At 44.2% G+C, this 16502-nt stretch overlaps 1 protein-coding gene across 12 annotated transcripts in view; it reads right to left on the minus strand.

Annotated features, from left to right (window-relative positions):
* The window catches only part of mecom (MDS1 and EVI1 complex locus), a 125465-nt gene that overhangs the window by 9077 nt on the left and 99886 nt on the right, over positions 1-16502 (minus strand). For 2 of the 12 annotated variants that reach the window (XM_085429564.1, XM_085429576.1), the window contains 9 exons: positions 16326-16460; positions 9283-9385; positions 9038-9151; positions 8648-8759; positions 8380-8527; positions 8066-8246; positions 3625-5011; positions 3353-3443; positions 1904-1930 (listed from right to left, as the gene is read on the minus strand). In XM_085429564.1, the coding sequence (XP_085285690.1) occupies positions 1904-1930; positions 3353-3443; positions 3625-5011; positions 8066-8246; positions 8380-8527; positions 8648-8759; positions 9038-9151; positions 9283-9385; positions 16326-16460 (2298 nt within the window). The remainder of the gene's footprint in view (positions 1-1903; positions 1931-3352; positions 3444-3624; positions 5012-8065; positions 8247-8379; positions 8528-8647; positions 8760-9037; positions 9152-9282; positions 9386-16325; positions 16461-16502) is intronic. The other 10 variants (XM_085429571.1, XM_085429569.1, XM_085429566.1 and 7 more) reach the window with 10 other exon arrangements.

Here is a 16502-nt window from a genome sequence, read left to right on the forward strand (position 1 = left end):
TCAATAAGGCAACAAATCAATGGTGATTCGGGTCCTCCACCAGAGCCCTGCTCCGACTTTGACATTCCATCTCCTGCTTTCACCCCCTGTCACTCTCAGGCTTCACGCCAAGATCGAGGAGACTGAGGGAAAAGAAACAGAGCACGAGAATTGGAGAAGAAGCATGATGAAGGACTAGATGATAGAGGAGGGGGGGTGGGGAGGGGGAATGGAAGAAAGAGAGACAAAGAGGGAGGAAAAAAAGCGTGCAAACAAGAAAGTAAGAAAAGGCAAAACAGAGTCCGGAGAGAGAAGGACTGATGGCTGATGGATGGCAGTGGAGTCGGGTGTTGGGTGTGGCTGATTAGGAGTGACGGCCGAGTGTAAAGTTCCTGCCGCAGCCGTCGGCGTTCCCACTGAGGGAGGATGTGGAGTGTCAGGTCTGTTTGATTATGAATATGCCAGTGCTACACGCCATGAATCAAAGGCAAAAGAGAGACCAAGTGGGAGAGAAGAGAGAAAGAGAAGGCGAGGAAGTGAGAAAAGAAGGGGGGGACGGGCTGAAAGATAGGCAAGAGGGAGGTGAAATGCTTTCATATTTCTTTTGAATGTATTTCATTGGGCTCTTTTCAGAAACTGGAATGAATGCTCAGTTTGTCTGCACTGCTCAATGAGAAGCCATAACTCCTGGGAACATTAGGGCCCCTAAAGCTGTCGGCAGTATCGAACCTGTTCGATAAGACATTTTTAGAGCTGAAAGCTACTCCATCTTGGCTCCATCTACTGGGGAATTCTGATCCCACCTCAGTCTACTCATGCGGCTGCTCTCTGTTAAGACTCGTCTCTTTTTATATGAAAAAATATACATGGCGGGGTATATTTTCTTTGCATACTGACTACTTGACATGATAAAAAAAAAACTCATCACAACTGTTCTTTAAATCCGTTGCTGCAATTTAAAAAATTTTTCACTAAATGCTCCAAAAAGGAGATTTTCCTTGCCAAATAACTTGTGTGCGGGGACACGGCAAATGACTCACACGTCCAGTCCAATAGACAAGTGACCATCAGTCAGCTCCATGTTACACTTCAAACACTGAAATGATTTTATGGATGTCGAGTCAGGCTCACTTGGAAATATTGCGTGCGAAATGTTCGACATTTTGATCTACCCGCATGTACATTCAACCACACACACACACATACAGACACACACCCCTACTAAAACCCCCCTATCCCTCCCTCTGGGCAGTGTGTATGCATCTGTAAACTTGCTTGTTTCTGTAGCACCACTCTGGGACCAGCAGTTGATTGGCTATCTTCAGATGTCAGTGATGCTGTTAGGGCCCTAATTAGCGAGATGCATTCTCATTTGTTGATCTTTATCGGGAACCAGATGTTTAGAGGGAGGAACTAACCTCCCGCTCCCCCCGCCAGTGTCCCAAAGAGACTGTTACCCTCTTGGTGATGTAAAGCAGCACCCCTAAAGACCACTCACCACCCCACGTTCCACTCATCCCCCCTCCCCCCATGCCCATTTGCAAGAGGTCTGCTTCATTCTCCAAATAAGCAAACATATATTCAGGGCTGGTGCATGGAAAGGGTGTAGCTCAGTTGGAAATCCCCACTGAAACACTTTCATGTTAGAAGTAAAGATACATCAAGATCGAAAGATGTAAACAAATCAAAAAGGCTTGGATACACATACCATAGTATGTTAAACATTATAAACACTGATATGAAATTTCTTTTTATTGTCTCTGAGCAGTCGAGTCAGTGTGTGAGTGTGACAGGCCAAAGCCATGCGAATGCTGGGTGATGTCAGTTGGAAACTGTTTCGCAGCTCGTGCATTAATTGTGGGATAGGGTTTGTTTGCTTGACGTACGGACACATGGCAAAACTGTATCTTTGAGAGGAACTTACCCAAGTTCTCTGATCTGGCAAATGAAACTGAGGGGCGGAAGAGAAGGAAAAGAGAAAGCAGTCAGAACCAGAAAGTGGCGCATGAATCAACAGCTTTTGATTGGACACACATGGGTACAGAAGGGATGATGGGCCTTGGTGCAATTAACTTTGAATGAGCAATGAGCTGCCTATCTACGGAGTTATGGCGCTGGAATTATATGAGGCTCTTATAGTTTCCAACACTTCCTGGTGTTCAATAAGCTCATTATAGAAGGCTACAAATTCAATTCCAGTATGTAATCTAAGCCAGTATTGGCTAGCAGTAAAATTTCCTGCCAGGAAATAAAAAGCTGAATCACTAAAGGTTGAAAGAACTTCCAGCCCCCTCAGCTTTGCAAGCTCTCTTTTAATATATTGCTCAAGAGTGACTCAGGTGACTGAAAACAAACCTCCTCAAAAGTACGTGGAACAGCCCATCGCCTGGTCTGGCTGAGACCTACCCTGGTCTGGTATTTGCGGGAATGATTTGTGTGTCCAGACATCATAAAGTTATAAAGATGGCCTAAGCACTCAGTTAGTGTTTCTACTGATAGGACACCTCATTAAGGCATGTGGGACGGCCATGTGGCTGCTGCAGGCTGGACCCATGCAGCAGTCTGGACAGGGGACATAAATCAGACAAATGAAACAGCCTGTAAAAACCAGGCCTGAAACAGCCAGAAAAGAGAGAAAAAAAATCATGTGCCTGAGAAAGTGGTGTTTTCACTTTCCAGCAGACCGTTCTCACCCGCGGGGGAAGATTGAACAAATGAACGTCAATGCAACATGTCATCGACATGCATACACACAGACCCGTGTGCACGCATGGACACATACCCGTTAAATGGAGCCTCACGCTGGAAATACTGGCACAGAAAACCCAGGGGCAGAAACCGTTGCTTTAAGAGCATATCATTTTTTTTATATTGTAATCAAAGACATATTATAGGAAGATGTGTCACAAAGTGGCCTTTCTTTCCGAAACACATCTGTTTCGGGGAGCCAGCAGCGGGCTTAACAGGCAGTAGCTTGGGTAAAACTAGAGTCACATGCTAATCCTCATTAATCCAGTCTGGTCAGTCTGTGATAACCATTAAGGATAAAAGCTCTTTGTAGAAAGAATCATAATATGCACTGGTTGGTTAAATTACATGTTGCTGTCACTGCTGTGTACATAGGAGGCCAAGAGTGGACTTGTAAGCTTGAATTGTGCCATTGTTTGATGGCAAGACCCATGACAGCTGTGATGAAACTCGTACCCTTATAAATTAGGGCAGTATAGGCATCTAAATCATCAACTTAAATAACTAAAAGAGTAAAGAGCTGCTGAACTCGTAAGAATGCAATATTTAATCCTTTATGTTGTACCCGGTATGCATCCTTTCCCAAATTTCCCCAATTCCTATGAAAGCCATAGTTTAAACCTACCTGTGGATGGAAAAGGAAGCCCGGAGCGGGTCGCATGTACTTGTCTTTCAGAGTCTCAAACGGATCGCTCATTCTCCTCTTCTCAACCCTGCTAATAGTAGATTTCTATTAGCTCTTAGTGGTTATCAGTGAGATTATATTCAGTTTTACAAAATAACTGACAAACTTTGCAAATCTGTATGCACATTTGCAGCATATAGAAGTAATTACATTTTTTAAATACTGTTATTTAACCAAATAAAGGCTTAGAGAGTTACTGGTAATAACAATACCTATAGATGGGGTCCATGAAGAAAGGGGTGGGCCTAGCATGTTGTAAGGAAGTGTCTGCTTTTGGGATCTCCACCACTCCTTTCTCCTCTTCGTAATTTGGATTCTTTTTCGTCTCCTCCTCTCTTGGATTACGCCCACGGCCCCTGGCCCCAAGGCTCAAATCTAGTGGCTGATCCTGACCCATAGATTGGGCCATTTCTGGTTTGGAAGATGCAAAGGATGCTAACTTTTCCTCCTTTCGCTTGGTGGTGAGGTCAAATGGGGACTCGGATGAAGACTTCCCTTGGGCCTTCTTGCAGTCATCTGCAGGTGATTGTGGCTCCCCCTTCAGGCCTGCAGTTCTGAGGTCTCTGTCTGGGAAGGGGTAAACCGGAGGGGAGAACGCTGGGAAGAAAGGCAGTGGAAACATAGAAGGATAGGGAAGAGACCCAACCTTCTTGTCCTGTAGGCCAGCTAGCCCAGTGGAGCCAAAATACTTCTCGGCAATTGAGGCAATGGCCTTAATAGAGTCATTCACAGCTCCTGTTACAGCTGTGTGTTCGTCCAGCGGGGACGGGATGAGGGAAGGGCCTGGAAAGTCTTTAGCAGCGCTGCTGCCCATCAGGCCGGGGCTTTGAGGGCCTCCTTCACTGGCCTTCCTCTTTGGACCTTTTCCGTTTTCTCGAGCAGCCCCCCTCTCCCTCTCACTGTCCATGTCGCTTTCGAGCTCGGAGCCTGACGTGCTCTCTAGATCACTTCCACTGGGTGTGCTGACATCATCCAGGTCGCTGCTTTCAGACTGGTCACTCTGCTTGTTCTTTTGCTTGGTATAGGATGAGCCCTGGCTGTCTGACACTGGCATTTGACTTCCAGGTGAACCGCCGTCTTTGCGGAGAGCTTTGAGAAGTTCTTGAGACTCCTGAGCACCAGGGCTTGGAGGCAGCAAAGGACTCTTGCTCAGCTCTACTCCAGGTCCAGCAACAGGTGCGTGGGATGGCTGTCTGACAGGAGAAGTTGTGGCAGGAATGAGTGGCGGCCGGTGATAAAGTCCAGAGGGGAACAGGCCAGGGAAGCTGAAAGGAAATGCTGGGGCAGCAGGGAACGTAAGTCCGCTGTGATGTCGGCTAGCCCCAAAATAATCAGCAAGTCCTGCACTGCTGTGACCCATTGCAAGAGCTGATTTGTCCAAGCCGGGGGCCCCAGGGAGTGGCATACCCTGGGCAAACAGCCCTCCTGCTGTGAAGTGGTTCTTCCCTTCACAGAAGCGCCGGTGCTTGTTGAGGGAAGAGGTGGTGCTGAACATTTGCCCACAGTCCTTACATTTGATCTGTGTGCGGCAGTCAGCGTGCATGCGTTTGTGGCGGCAAAGGTTAGAGAACTGGGTGTAGGACTTGTGGCAGACTTCACCTGTAGGGAAACAGAGACAAGCATAGATTGCATCAGCCTCTGACATGAACTGAACCCCCACCCCTCCACCCCTCCCAACTCCTCATGCACATACACACCAAAATTACATAATTTAATATGACATTTCTATGCTTCAGGCCGGCTGAAGCAAAGGCAGAGGAAATGCAGCATGAGTGATACACTTGTGTTCCCATCAATACTCTGACAATGTTCCAGCAGAACAGAAAAGAAGAGGTGTGTCCAGATCCTGGAATTGTCAGAGAATCTATTTGGTTGATGGTGTGAGTCACTCGCTGCCACTCATCAGCTGCACATCAAACCAAATTCCCAGGCATCTCCAGCCCCATTGTCCTTCCAGGGACGCTCCCAGGGAGTCCATAAACAATCACACAGAGACACACATGTGTACATGCAGTCACATTCACAAAATATCCACACACACCGCAACGAAATTGTAATCACACACACAGACACACACAGGCATAAAGCTACACACACACACAAACGCACACACATTCTCAGCCTCATTCAGTACAATGGCTCTATTTTAAGTTTGAGAAGGAAGTGGAGTTGAATGAATCCTATCCTGCAGTCCGGTTCCCAGGGACAGGTCTCACGTCCTCTGCTGCTTCCCCCCCACCCCCCCACCCCCCCTCTCTCTGGGCCTCTCTAGTCACCCCCTCAGCCCCCTCACCTTGTCCCCATAGTTGGCTCTGTCATCCTGCGCTTACTGACCTTCCCACAGTCAACAGCCACACTCTCTATGCCTGCCTGTCAGTCAGTCTGTCTCCGGAGACGTACAATGACAACACCCAACAAAAAATCCACCATCTGATGGTATCTGTTGGTCAGTATTAATCTGTCAGCTATTTCTATTGTAAATGGATGATTTAATAGTGGGAATAGTAACCCATCATATGCTATTTTGGTTGTGCTTTTCAGTTTTGTGTCTCTGAACTTCTGTCATGCAGAAGATGTCCCTCTTTGTCACACCCCTCCCACACTATGGATTTTGTGGATTGCAGCTTGTGTTCACCCTACACTTTTAGGAAAGCAGTAAGAAGGATTTCTGGATGATTGATTTAGCTCATATTGTTATTAGATCTTCTAAACGAGGATAAGGAAGTGGTTAGGCTCACACTGTGGTTTCACTTCTGCATACTTTGGATGCTTTCCAGCCTCAAGGTGCACAAGAGGCAATTCAAGGAGATGGAGAGGGAGAACAGGAAAAAAAAGCATTTTGGAAGCACATTTGAATAAACATCCCAGAGGAACTCCAAATGGGAAAGTTCAAGCCAGGAGTGAATGTAATCCTATATTTTAAAAAAAGAAAAAAAAAGGTGAATTTTCAGGAACCAGAAAAATAAATTAAAATAAGGGTATTTGTGGCTAAGCTTTTTTGGACACAGCCAGGCTAATGAAGAAGAAGAAGAAGAAGCAGCAGCAGAGGAAGGAGAAGAAAAAAAATTCCCTGAGCCCAGACCTTTCAGTCAATTTAACCAATGAAGCTGACGTCTAGCACTGTGACATGAAACAGCAGTTTCTCAGTTTCTCTAAGCGTTACCTAATCATCACCATGGGTGTGTTAGGCCATTTTAAACTGTTTAAAAGAACACTAAAGAATTTGTATTTTAAATTTGCTTGAAATTTTAAATTTTAGCCAAAAAAAGAAGGAACAAGAGCTATTAATGATCTCTCCTTGTGACTATATTTTTTTAAATACAAGTACGCCCACATAGCCTGAGCAGACTGGAAGAAAAAAGCCCTTTGACTCAGTTTAGTTCTTGTGACATTTACATCCTGAGAACATACGCATCACACTCACACTGTGGGGCAGGATTCACCACATGTGCGTATTCTTCAGCGCTTAATAAACTGAAAAACAAAATATTATAAACATGCTCCTGTGAAAAGTGCAGCAGATAAATAATGTTCACTTGAGTGTGGGAATTAACAACCCAGCACCTCTGGGTGCTTCCCGTTCATACAAAAGCTTGTATGCACGCATCCTTGACACACTGCGTGCACTAAATCACGAATACTAGTATGCACACACAAGCACATGCATACAGACCCTACAAGAGCACTCACACAAAAAGGCACTTCGCATATGATTTCTCCCAGGCAGCCATCATGTTGGAGGCTGCTTTGTCTCTCTCTCTTTTTTTAGACAGCTATTATTTGTTTTTAAACCTGCATAGTTTCTGCTGATTATAGCAAATGGACTCCAATTCAGAGGAAGCGCAGGGAAGAGGGGCTGTACATGTGGTTGCTATTTGTGAGGAATGGTGCGTGTTCTGGAGGCAAAAGATGAGATAGGGAAATCTGAAGTCTTCACTGGAGATGCCGTCACTCCTGCTTAAGTATATGGATATTTATTTATATGTGTTTGTCTGTGTGTTTTCATGACAAAAGAAAAAGATAGTATGTATTTAATGTGCACAGATTTGTATGAGCCCACTTAAAAAAACAAAAAAACAATAAAAAATAAAACAGGGGAAAGAGGAAAGGGGCAGAGGGTGGAGGTCATAATGCTTCAGGGGATATGGAGATCAGATCTCTTGTGTGAGGTGGTGAAAGTGTGAAAGGTCAAAGGTTTTTGGATCCTGCAGGAGTTAGCGAGGACCCCAAAAAATAAGAAAAAAGAAAGTATGTGCTCAAGAAATAAAGAAACCAAGACACGAGACAAAAAAGCCTGCAAGATGTATGTCAACAAAACATTAGATTAAATCACAGTTACAAGCAAAATCAAGGTTAGACAAAGATTCAACGATTCAAACTGAATTACATGCTCGTTAAAATGCTGTTATTATTATGTCAGCAGTGTGCGAGGCTTGGTGCAGAAAACCGACTGCATGGGCCTTTCTAAAGAAACGTCTTTGCTTCGCTGCAGTATATTATCACGTGTAAACCCTGTAGAACATTACAAGATTAGTTCTGGAGAAAAAGACCTGCAGAAGGATGAAGTGATTTTTCCCCCCCCAAAAAACACATTAGAAGGCAAGCCAAAGCATGTCATTACTGTTATTCTTATAATGTACTGAGTAGACTTACATAGGTAGGGTCTTAGTGACTTACACATGAAGGGCTTGACACTGCTGTGGATGTGCTTATGCTGTTTGAGGCCTGAAGACGTTGCAAACGTCTTGCCACACTCAGAACAGGCATGAGCACGCGCCCCGACGTGCTGCGAGCGAATGTGCCTTTGGAGGTTACTGGGGTCTGTGAACACCTGCTGGGGGGAGGAACCACACAGACACACGGGAGGGTTACTATCTGCTTCTAAAAAAATGTGCAGAGGGGACACATGTGCACAAATATCTGCATCCCAAATCATGAAATATTCCCTTCAACAGTCATCACTTTACCTTTGAGCAGTTTTCACATTCGTAGTGCTTGCCACTGTCGTGCGACATCTGATGTCGGATCAGGTTCGATTTCCAGTTGAAGGCCTTGGGACACTGGTCACACTTATATTCTCTCTCCTCACTGTGGGACAAGCTGTGGGCCTCCAGGCTGCAGAAAAGAAAAAAGAAAAAAAGACAATGAGATTGGAAGGATTTGTCTTGAATCACATGTTTGTTTGTCAGCACTTGCTCGAATAAATTATGGGATGAAATGTGTCGATCCAGTTACCTCTGAACATCAGGGAAGACCTGGTCACACTCTTTACATTCGTGTAGTCCTTGGGACATGTGGAGGGGTCGCAAGTCTTGAGGTTCTTGGGCTTTCAGGTCATTGTCGCCTCCTAGATTACATAAGAAGTTATACAAGCAGCTCAAAAAAAGCTTCATTCACTCGAAAGTGGAAGGTTTTAAAGTCGTCCTCATGGCTAAAGCGTAGATCAGATTCACCTTTTCCACAGAGCACTACTCTATGATCTCATTTTCAGTTGCTCCGATGAGAGACAAAGCACTTAGATCATTAGTGTCTTGGTCCCAGTTCAGCAACACATGTTTCTCGACACTCTGTACAACTCTATTTTTATGGTGGTAGAAAAAAAGTAATAATAATGAAAATTCAAACCTGGGTTCAGGAAGGAGGAGGGGGGCATCCCACACGGCTTCTTCTGGTGGTCCAGCAGCTGGTTTCGGGACTCAAAGTGCTGGTCACAATCCTCACAGCGGTACTGCCTCTCCTCTGCGTAGTGCAAGGTGTCGGGGCGGGAGGGGGGGAATTAACATAGAAAAAAAAACATTTGTGAGATATGTTTACAGCAGAGAGAGAAAAAAACCAAAATATTTGTGTCTGTGCATGCGTGAGGTGCCGACCATGAATATCAGGAGCCATCGTATCACATGAATACTCTTCAGCCTTCATGAAAAGTAGCAGCTCCTGGCCAGGAAAAATCTCTCTGGTGACTTTGTAGAATATCTGTAAGACACAAAATATTTTTATGACTCAAGCAGAAGTTTTCAAATCAACCCTTGAATCAAAAGAGCCCCGCAGATACGTATCAAAGAATTTGCTTCAGTCCTTTGTTTTATAGTAAAAATGTTGCGTCAGTCACTTTGTGTTAACTTGTCTCTTCTAGGTTGCCGATAACAGCACGAGGCAAGCGCTGCAGAGGTCACGTGAGGTAGCTGTACTGTACAGGCATGAGCATACACACATGATTGTCATAGCACCACCGCACACGCAGAAGAGACGTATACATGAAAATACACACGGTCATTAAGTTGTAATTACTCATCCTGTAAGGCATCCATCTTCATGAATACAAAAAGAAAACACAAACAACTGCTGAATAAATATACTCGTCTGTAAATACTCTACACAGTAATGCTTGTAGTGGGCAGGAAGTGGGAACGACTATGTGGAGAGAAAGCTAATTAAACAAACAGCCAGCATAACGAACTATTATAAAATCAGCATTGTGTTGATTGACCATTTTCCCAATAGGAGAAACTTCCAGCTGTGTGATCAGTTTGTGTTATTTAATGCACCTATACTGGCTTACGTGTACAGCATTTGTACATAAATAGTTTTGCTACGGCTAAATATGGGACCGTGCACTTTGAGTGGGGCAAGTCATATTTAAGAATCAGATGAGAGTCCCTGGGACTGTGGTGCTTCCCCTGGACACACAATAGGCTTTCTTTGTGAAACAATCACACATGGAGTTATATTTGGCACGCTTTGGACGTTTAACATATTACCTTCCTTTGCTGTGTCAACATGACAATGATGATAGAGGAATTTATTAGAAATGCGACAGGGGGGTGGAGAGAGTTGCTTCTGGGAAGGCGCAGGTCACGATACGCCGCTTATGAAGGGAATTCCTGACTGGGGGAACACAAGAGCCGCCGTGGCTCCTGAGAGAGTTAAGATAAACATCTCGGTCACAATAAAGATCATGAGGTATGCTTCAGACTATAATTATTTGTGTCATTGTTCTTACTTCTGGCAACTGATATAATACTAAATGTGACACTACTGAGTCGCTGGAGTACAGGGAGCTTAAGTAAGTCGGCCGGACCAAGGCAGAGCTCTTGTGTGTCAATAACCTAGGAGTGATTGATGCATCGTAACTCATGTAGTTCTGTGGTAGCATTAAAGTATGACTTAAATTCAGGCATTAAATGAATATGACCTGCCAAGAAAATCAGTGGGAGGGCAACAGGGCCTGGAAGTCTGACTCCCATTACAGGGCTGAACCGGAGTCATTACAGTTATCCAGACCAGGGGAGACATATTACATAATAACCACCAAATGGAATCCATTTTTATGATTTATTTATTAATTTTTTAGTATTTGAGAATTTTTTTTGATTTGCCTTCATTTAACAAGGAAGGCCAGTAGTTAAAGTTAAAAGTTGGGGAATGTTTTTCCTGCTATGTTGAAGGAAGCAGATCTAGTATGAATAAAGAGAAGTGAACTGTGAGGGTCCCAAAACTATAATCTCTGTCATACCCTACTCTGCCCTCTGTACCAGAGATGCATGTGCATGAATCTGGATCGTTTTTTTGTAGATCGCACATGGGCGCACAGACAAAGGGGCTCTCAAAGGGCCTCAAAGGGCACAAAAATATTGTGATTCAGAAACAATCAGACATCGGCGCAAACAGACTCGAGGGACTGTAGGGGTTCCGCTCTGAGAGACTGATACTGAGACTGAGCAGGAAGGCTCTTTGGAAAGTCACCAGAGCGCCGTTTAAAGTGCCAAACATAAGGCCCAAGAGCCGGAATCACTCCAATTGGAAAGCTTTGGAAAATGTGAAGGAGGGCACAGAATTTGAACTTTTAATTGTATTTTCAATTGATTTACAGCTCTGATTCTATTGATAAAGACCTCCTCGGTTGCCATTCATACTACAGCAAATAAATAGGTTATAGATAAATAATTGAAAGACAAGAGAGAAGTTCCTGGTTTTCCCAGTATCGACTATATCTGCTATGGAATGTTTTTTATACCTTTATCATGTCGAAAACTGAGATGTTCTTTAGAATCCCACTTCTTTTTCTTATATTGAGACATGTCAGGGATTATGCATTCAGCTAAATGTATTTACACTGACAGAGAGGGGTGTTTCGCTGGTCTGGCTAACTTAAGGCTGACGATGTTAAATTAGTTTGACATCCCTGGACGATAGCCTTAGAACATAAAAATTAACGGACACTGTTGAATTTCTTCACATTTGTTCATAAAAAATACAAAAAAAAAAAGTCCACAAAGAACGGCAGCAAACAGCAGACAACAGCCATACCGAAGTCTCTGTCAGCAAGAAGCACTCCTGGCTCTGAATCTGACCTCTGACCTCTCTCGATTAGACCCACTCTGTACTCTTTACACAAGAACGTGTATTCTTGGAGCAGCGTAAGCACACTCAAGAGGGTGATTACGAACAGGAGGGGGATTTCTCCCCAGCGGCTCCACCCCTTCCCTGAGGGTCGCCACAGATAAACAGTGAAAACACACACACGTAAACAAAGAGGCAGCGAGTCACTGTGTGTCCCAAACAGGACACACCGTCTTTGACTCTTGGGGTCATCCTTAGCATGTCATGGCCACACACATGCACACACACAAACATTTCTTTTTCCAGCAGTCAAACAGTGGCTTAAGATAATGCTAGAGATAAGATAGTCAGGGTGTTTGAGTCCACACCGAAAACCATAAAAAGTGTTGAGATTCTAGTTCATGTTTTATCCAAAAACACCCCGATCTTCTCTTAAACATTTTATTTTATATCAATACAAAGAGCTCCGCATGTTTTTTTTTTAAAGGATATGTTGCCTTTTTTGTCTGTATGCGTTAGTTTATTAGGTCACTGCTTATCTTCCTCTCTCTGTCATACACTCTCCCTGTCAAAGGTTAAAACCACACGAGGATCAGAGGCTATAATTGGATAAGTTATTACCTTGACACCATTAGTCATTAGCAGAGTAAACACAGTCACATTTTCTGTGTCCACACCCTGTTGGCGGATTCCTCTCGCCCTCTTGCACACAGACCGCATTCAACAGGTATGTTAACCTACGCTGTCCCGTCCCAGTAAACTCTCAGTCCGGCTGTTTGTTTTAGTACAAAAACAAAAAAATCCCTTAAAGTCTCAGGCTACTTTAACACGGGGCCACACTAAATTAAAGAAGCAACATCGGATACGAGCATTCGGTTCAAACATTTCCCCAACGCTGTTTATTTTTAAGCAAAGAAGGGAAAAAAAAGTGCAAAGGATAATTACAATATAGAAGATCGACCACAACATTGTGCTTAGTCAGCAGTTGCATAACAGCAACATGTCCACATGTGTTGTGGCCTCTCCAGCGGGGTCATGCTACATGTACAGTATGTTTGGCAGTTACCATCGCTTGGCTTCTAAATGAAACCATTTCGTGACTTAGATAGCAATAAAGAGTATGAGCACACAATGTGCAGCTGCTTCCAGCAATTTGGATGAACATGCTGGCTTCCTTACATGCAAAGGAAGCAAAGCAAAAGCAAAAATTGTTTTGGTACCTCTTTAGTGGCATAGCATCAATGTCAGGTAAAAAAAAGTTACATCTGTGAATTAAAAAAAGGCTGTAAATCTTCTAAAGTTGTCATATGAAGCATTAAATCGTGTGGAATTGCACGATCTGATCTCTTCTTTTTAGCTGAATGTGGTCCAATACCTTTATCTCACTGAGCTGCAATCACCTCCAGTGTATTTACATAGTGAATGGCCGTCAGTGTTTTGCTAATATGCCCCAAAGCCACTCCATCCCACTCAATACTGAGTGAGAATCAATAGCGCGAATGAGATTAACGCTCATATCCCTCTGCACTGTCTTATAAAAGGCTCTTCGGGCCTCGTTGGATGATGTTAATTACACTTTTAATCAATTTTCCCTTCAATTGACTCAGTAGAGTCAGGAGCACAGCGGAGGGTTTGTAAGCGCTAATTCCCCTGATTATATTAACAACAAAACGTGCTGGTCGTGGATGGATCTGTGGAAGCGGCGCTAAGGCTGCATCGTCTCTGCGTGTGCGTTAGCGTGCGAGCGAGGATGTCTTGCGCACTGGGGTAGGAATTTTCAAACATCAAAAAACTATATAACCGGCCAACTTTAAAGAGTTTCACATTCATTTAGAAATAAAATGAGAACCTGCATGTATGATACTTGGCTCTCTTAATACAGCTCTTCTTATTTCTAAATAAATTCAAACCTGTGAGCTGAAGCATGCTGGATTAATTACAGATTTCAGTGTGACTCACAGACTGTGACACCTGCCATCGCCTTCCCTCTCCGCTCTTTCCTGTTGCTTTCCACTCTGACGTGTCAAATATATAAAGTAGTAAAGCAGAAAGGTCACCCAAATAAAGGCTGTCCTTGTTCATTTCTTTTAGAATGCTCAAAGTCCAGCTAATATTATTATTAAAGAACAACTTTAGCTTTTTAAATTTCAACAGCTGAACACACAGTGCGCAATATCTTTAAACTTAAAAATATTCAATGTATTCCTTTGCAGGTCCTCTATTACTTCCTGCACAGTCCGCTCAAGTTTTCCATGCAAAGGGGTAAAAATAAAGACGTTTATCCTGATGGAGGATGGCAGATGAGTAACAAATGAATTGAGAGAGAAAAAGAGAAGAGAAAGGGGAAGTGGACTTGCGAACAGTTCCTCTAGTAAGAAATAAACAGACGTTGTTCTCTCTCTCTGCTCCCTCATTCATTCCTCTCTCGCTCCCACGTTCTCCTGAGATTGCTCATAAAGTTTTATGATAACCAGAACTGGGTCAGAAATAAGAAGACGGAGGCCAGTTTTACTCATGCTGGCAGGGCTAAATTGAGGCTTGAAAAGAACCAGGCCCAAATAACGACCAACACGCCTGGAAATTGCTGTCGCTGTATGACACTGCCTTAAAATCAGGCCGTACAACAAATCATCTCTGTTGAGCGCATGGCAAGGGACGATTTGTTTAAACTTGGTTTTGAAGGACGACTTTACAGAACAAGAAATGTATGAGCCCGGGGCAGCTTAGTCAGGCTCTTCTGTGGAAATCTGGTGATGCTACACGTTATGTGGCGACTGTGTAATGTGTGGTTTCAGGCTGCGTTTGGAGTCAGCACTTCTCTGTGGCAGTAAAAACCTGTTGGAATCAGGTACTGTGTGTTTTAGCGTTTCCAGCTCAGAATGAGGAGCGCGGGGAGTCATCTGAACCGCAGTGAACAATTCACAGTCCTTGCAGAGTGTGCGTGTGGGTACACACACACAAAACACACACAATCGTACATGCATACATGTAGGAAACACAGGCACTTACAGGTGTGGGCACACACTTCAGAGACACAATAAAACACTTGACACACTCACAGCAAGTCAATGAACATAAACGTCTGTGCACACAGGGACACAAAAAAAGCCCTCATGAGCACCAGCACACACACAGACACACACACTCGCACAGTCAGTACCAAAAACTGACAGCAGCTTTGACCACCCTATTCAGTCTATTCATTTTACAGATACAGACAGGCATTGTGAGACGCTACACTGTGTTTTCAAAAACACCGATGTTGGCCGGAAGGCTTAAAGACAGCACATTGTGCTGTGTTGTGACAGTGTGTAATACTTAACAATCACCTCATCATAGCCATGTCCGTGACCTGTCGGTGCCTTACACAGCCACCCAAGCAGAACCACAGTGTTGACAGCGAGTCACACCTCGTGCAGAGGGCAGCTCAGGAAAGCTCTCCTCTGCTTGTTTGTCTCTCTGTGTCTTTTTAAAAAAGAGTGGCTAAGTACTTCTGGAAGCCTTCTCCTTCTATCCCTCTAAGAGAAGTGATACACCTTTCTCTCGTCCTTGTGAGGAAGAGAACAGAACAAAAACATACATGTCTGACAGAAGAACAGGCCAGATCTTTCTTGGAAGATGTCGATCACCTTTTTTTTCTTTTTTTTTCCAGGGAAAAGGCAAACTCGGTGCATCTTTTCCACTGTGAGAAATTTCTGCATCTAATTACCACTAATTGCGAGTGCTGTATTTAGAGCATGTTACCAAGCACTATAATGGAGATTCTGCAGAAATTTCAATGGGCGACGTTAAGCAGAAAATTTAAATGGACCACCAGTGAGAAGTGATGACAAACACGCCAGCTAGATTATGGTTTTTATTCGGGTCATGCGATGGTATGCTGCGCACACGCGTCAAATAAAGTTTAGCCTCTTGTGTTCCTGTCCCAATGTGTGTATGTGTGTGTGTGTTTCTGTGTGGGAGGAGCCCCCGCCATGGCTTTGCTGAGCTGAACAGGCCCCCATGTATACAGCACGCACCTCTGCACAGCCAGGTGAGCAGCAAAAGGATGGTGACATTCCTGGCATATCTAGGAGTTTATATCGCAAGCGTGACTAGGAAGTGTGTGAAACTATCATCTTGGCGGGCCGCCTCTGATCCTGCCCTGTGGTCCTCGCACGGCAGAAGCCAGTGCACAATTACAGAAGGAAAACACACGCAGATAGCGAGGAGTCTCTATGGTGCAACGTCACATAAGACCTGTGCGTGTGTGAGTAAACTAAAGGCAGGGTGGGCCAGCGGCTCTCGGGGCTATCTGACTTAGATCACAATAACACCTTTTAACACAGCAGCACGCAGACGGGACAGCCGTCGGAAAATACAGGGAAGCCTTCTGGCTTTAGAAAAAGGCTGAGTGCATTTTAAATGCTTGATTCATCCTGCCAGACATTTAAAAGACACATCAGCATTTGGGAGTTCAAAATCGAGTCATGCAGATGTTTTCTCCCTCTCTCTTTCCTTCACATCCTATTTATCTCGCACTTTGTTGAGGTTGTTTTGCCAGGTGGGCTGCGAGTGACCCGTCTCCTCGTACCTGATCATCTATCTGGCACGCTGTCAGGTTGTGCTGCTTGGCTGCAGGGGCAAACTGGATGTGCTTCAGCCAGCTCCCGATATCTGGTTTGCTGGCATCCACGCAGAATTTTACATGGCCTGACCCATCCAAGATCTGCAAGGAATGAAAGACAGAGAGAGAGCAAGAGATCAGACT

This window comes from Copadichromis virginalis, linkage group LG14 (genome assembly GCF_057382275.1).
Source record: "Copadichromis virginalis isolate Kocher_CV1m ecotype Utaka linkage group LG14, C_Virginalis_male_GT1.1, whole genome shotgun sequence".
Taxonomy (NCBI): Eukaryota; Metazoa; Chordata; class Actinopteri; order Cichliformes; family Cichlidae; genus Copadichromis; species Copadichromis virginalis.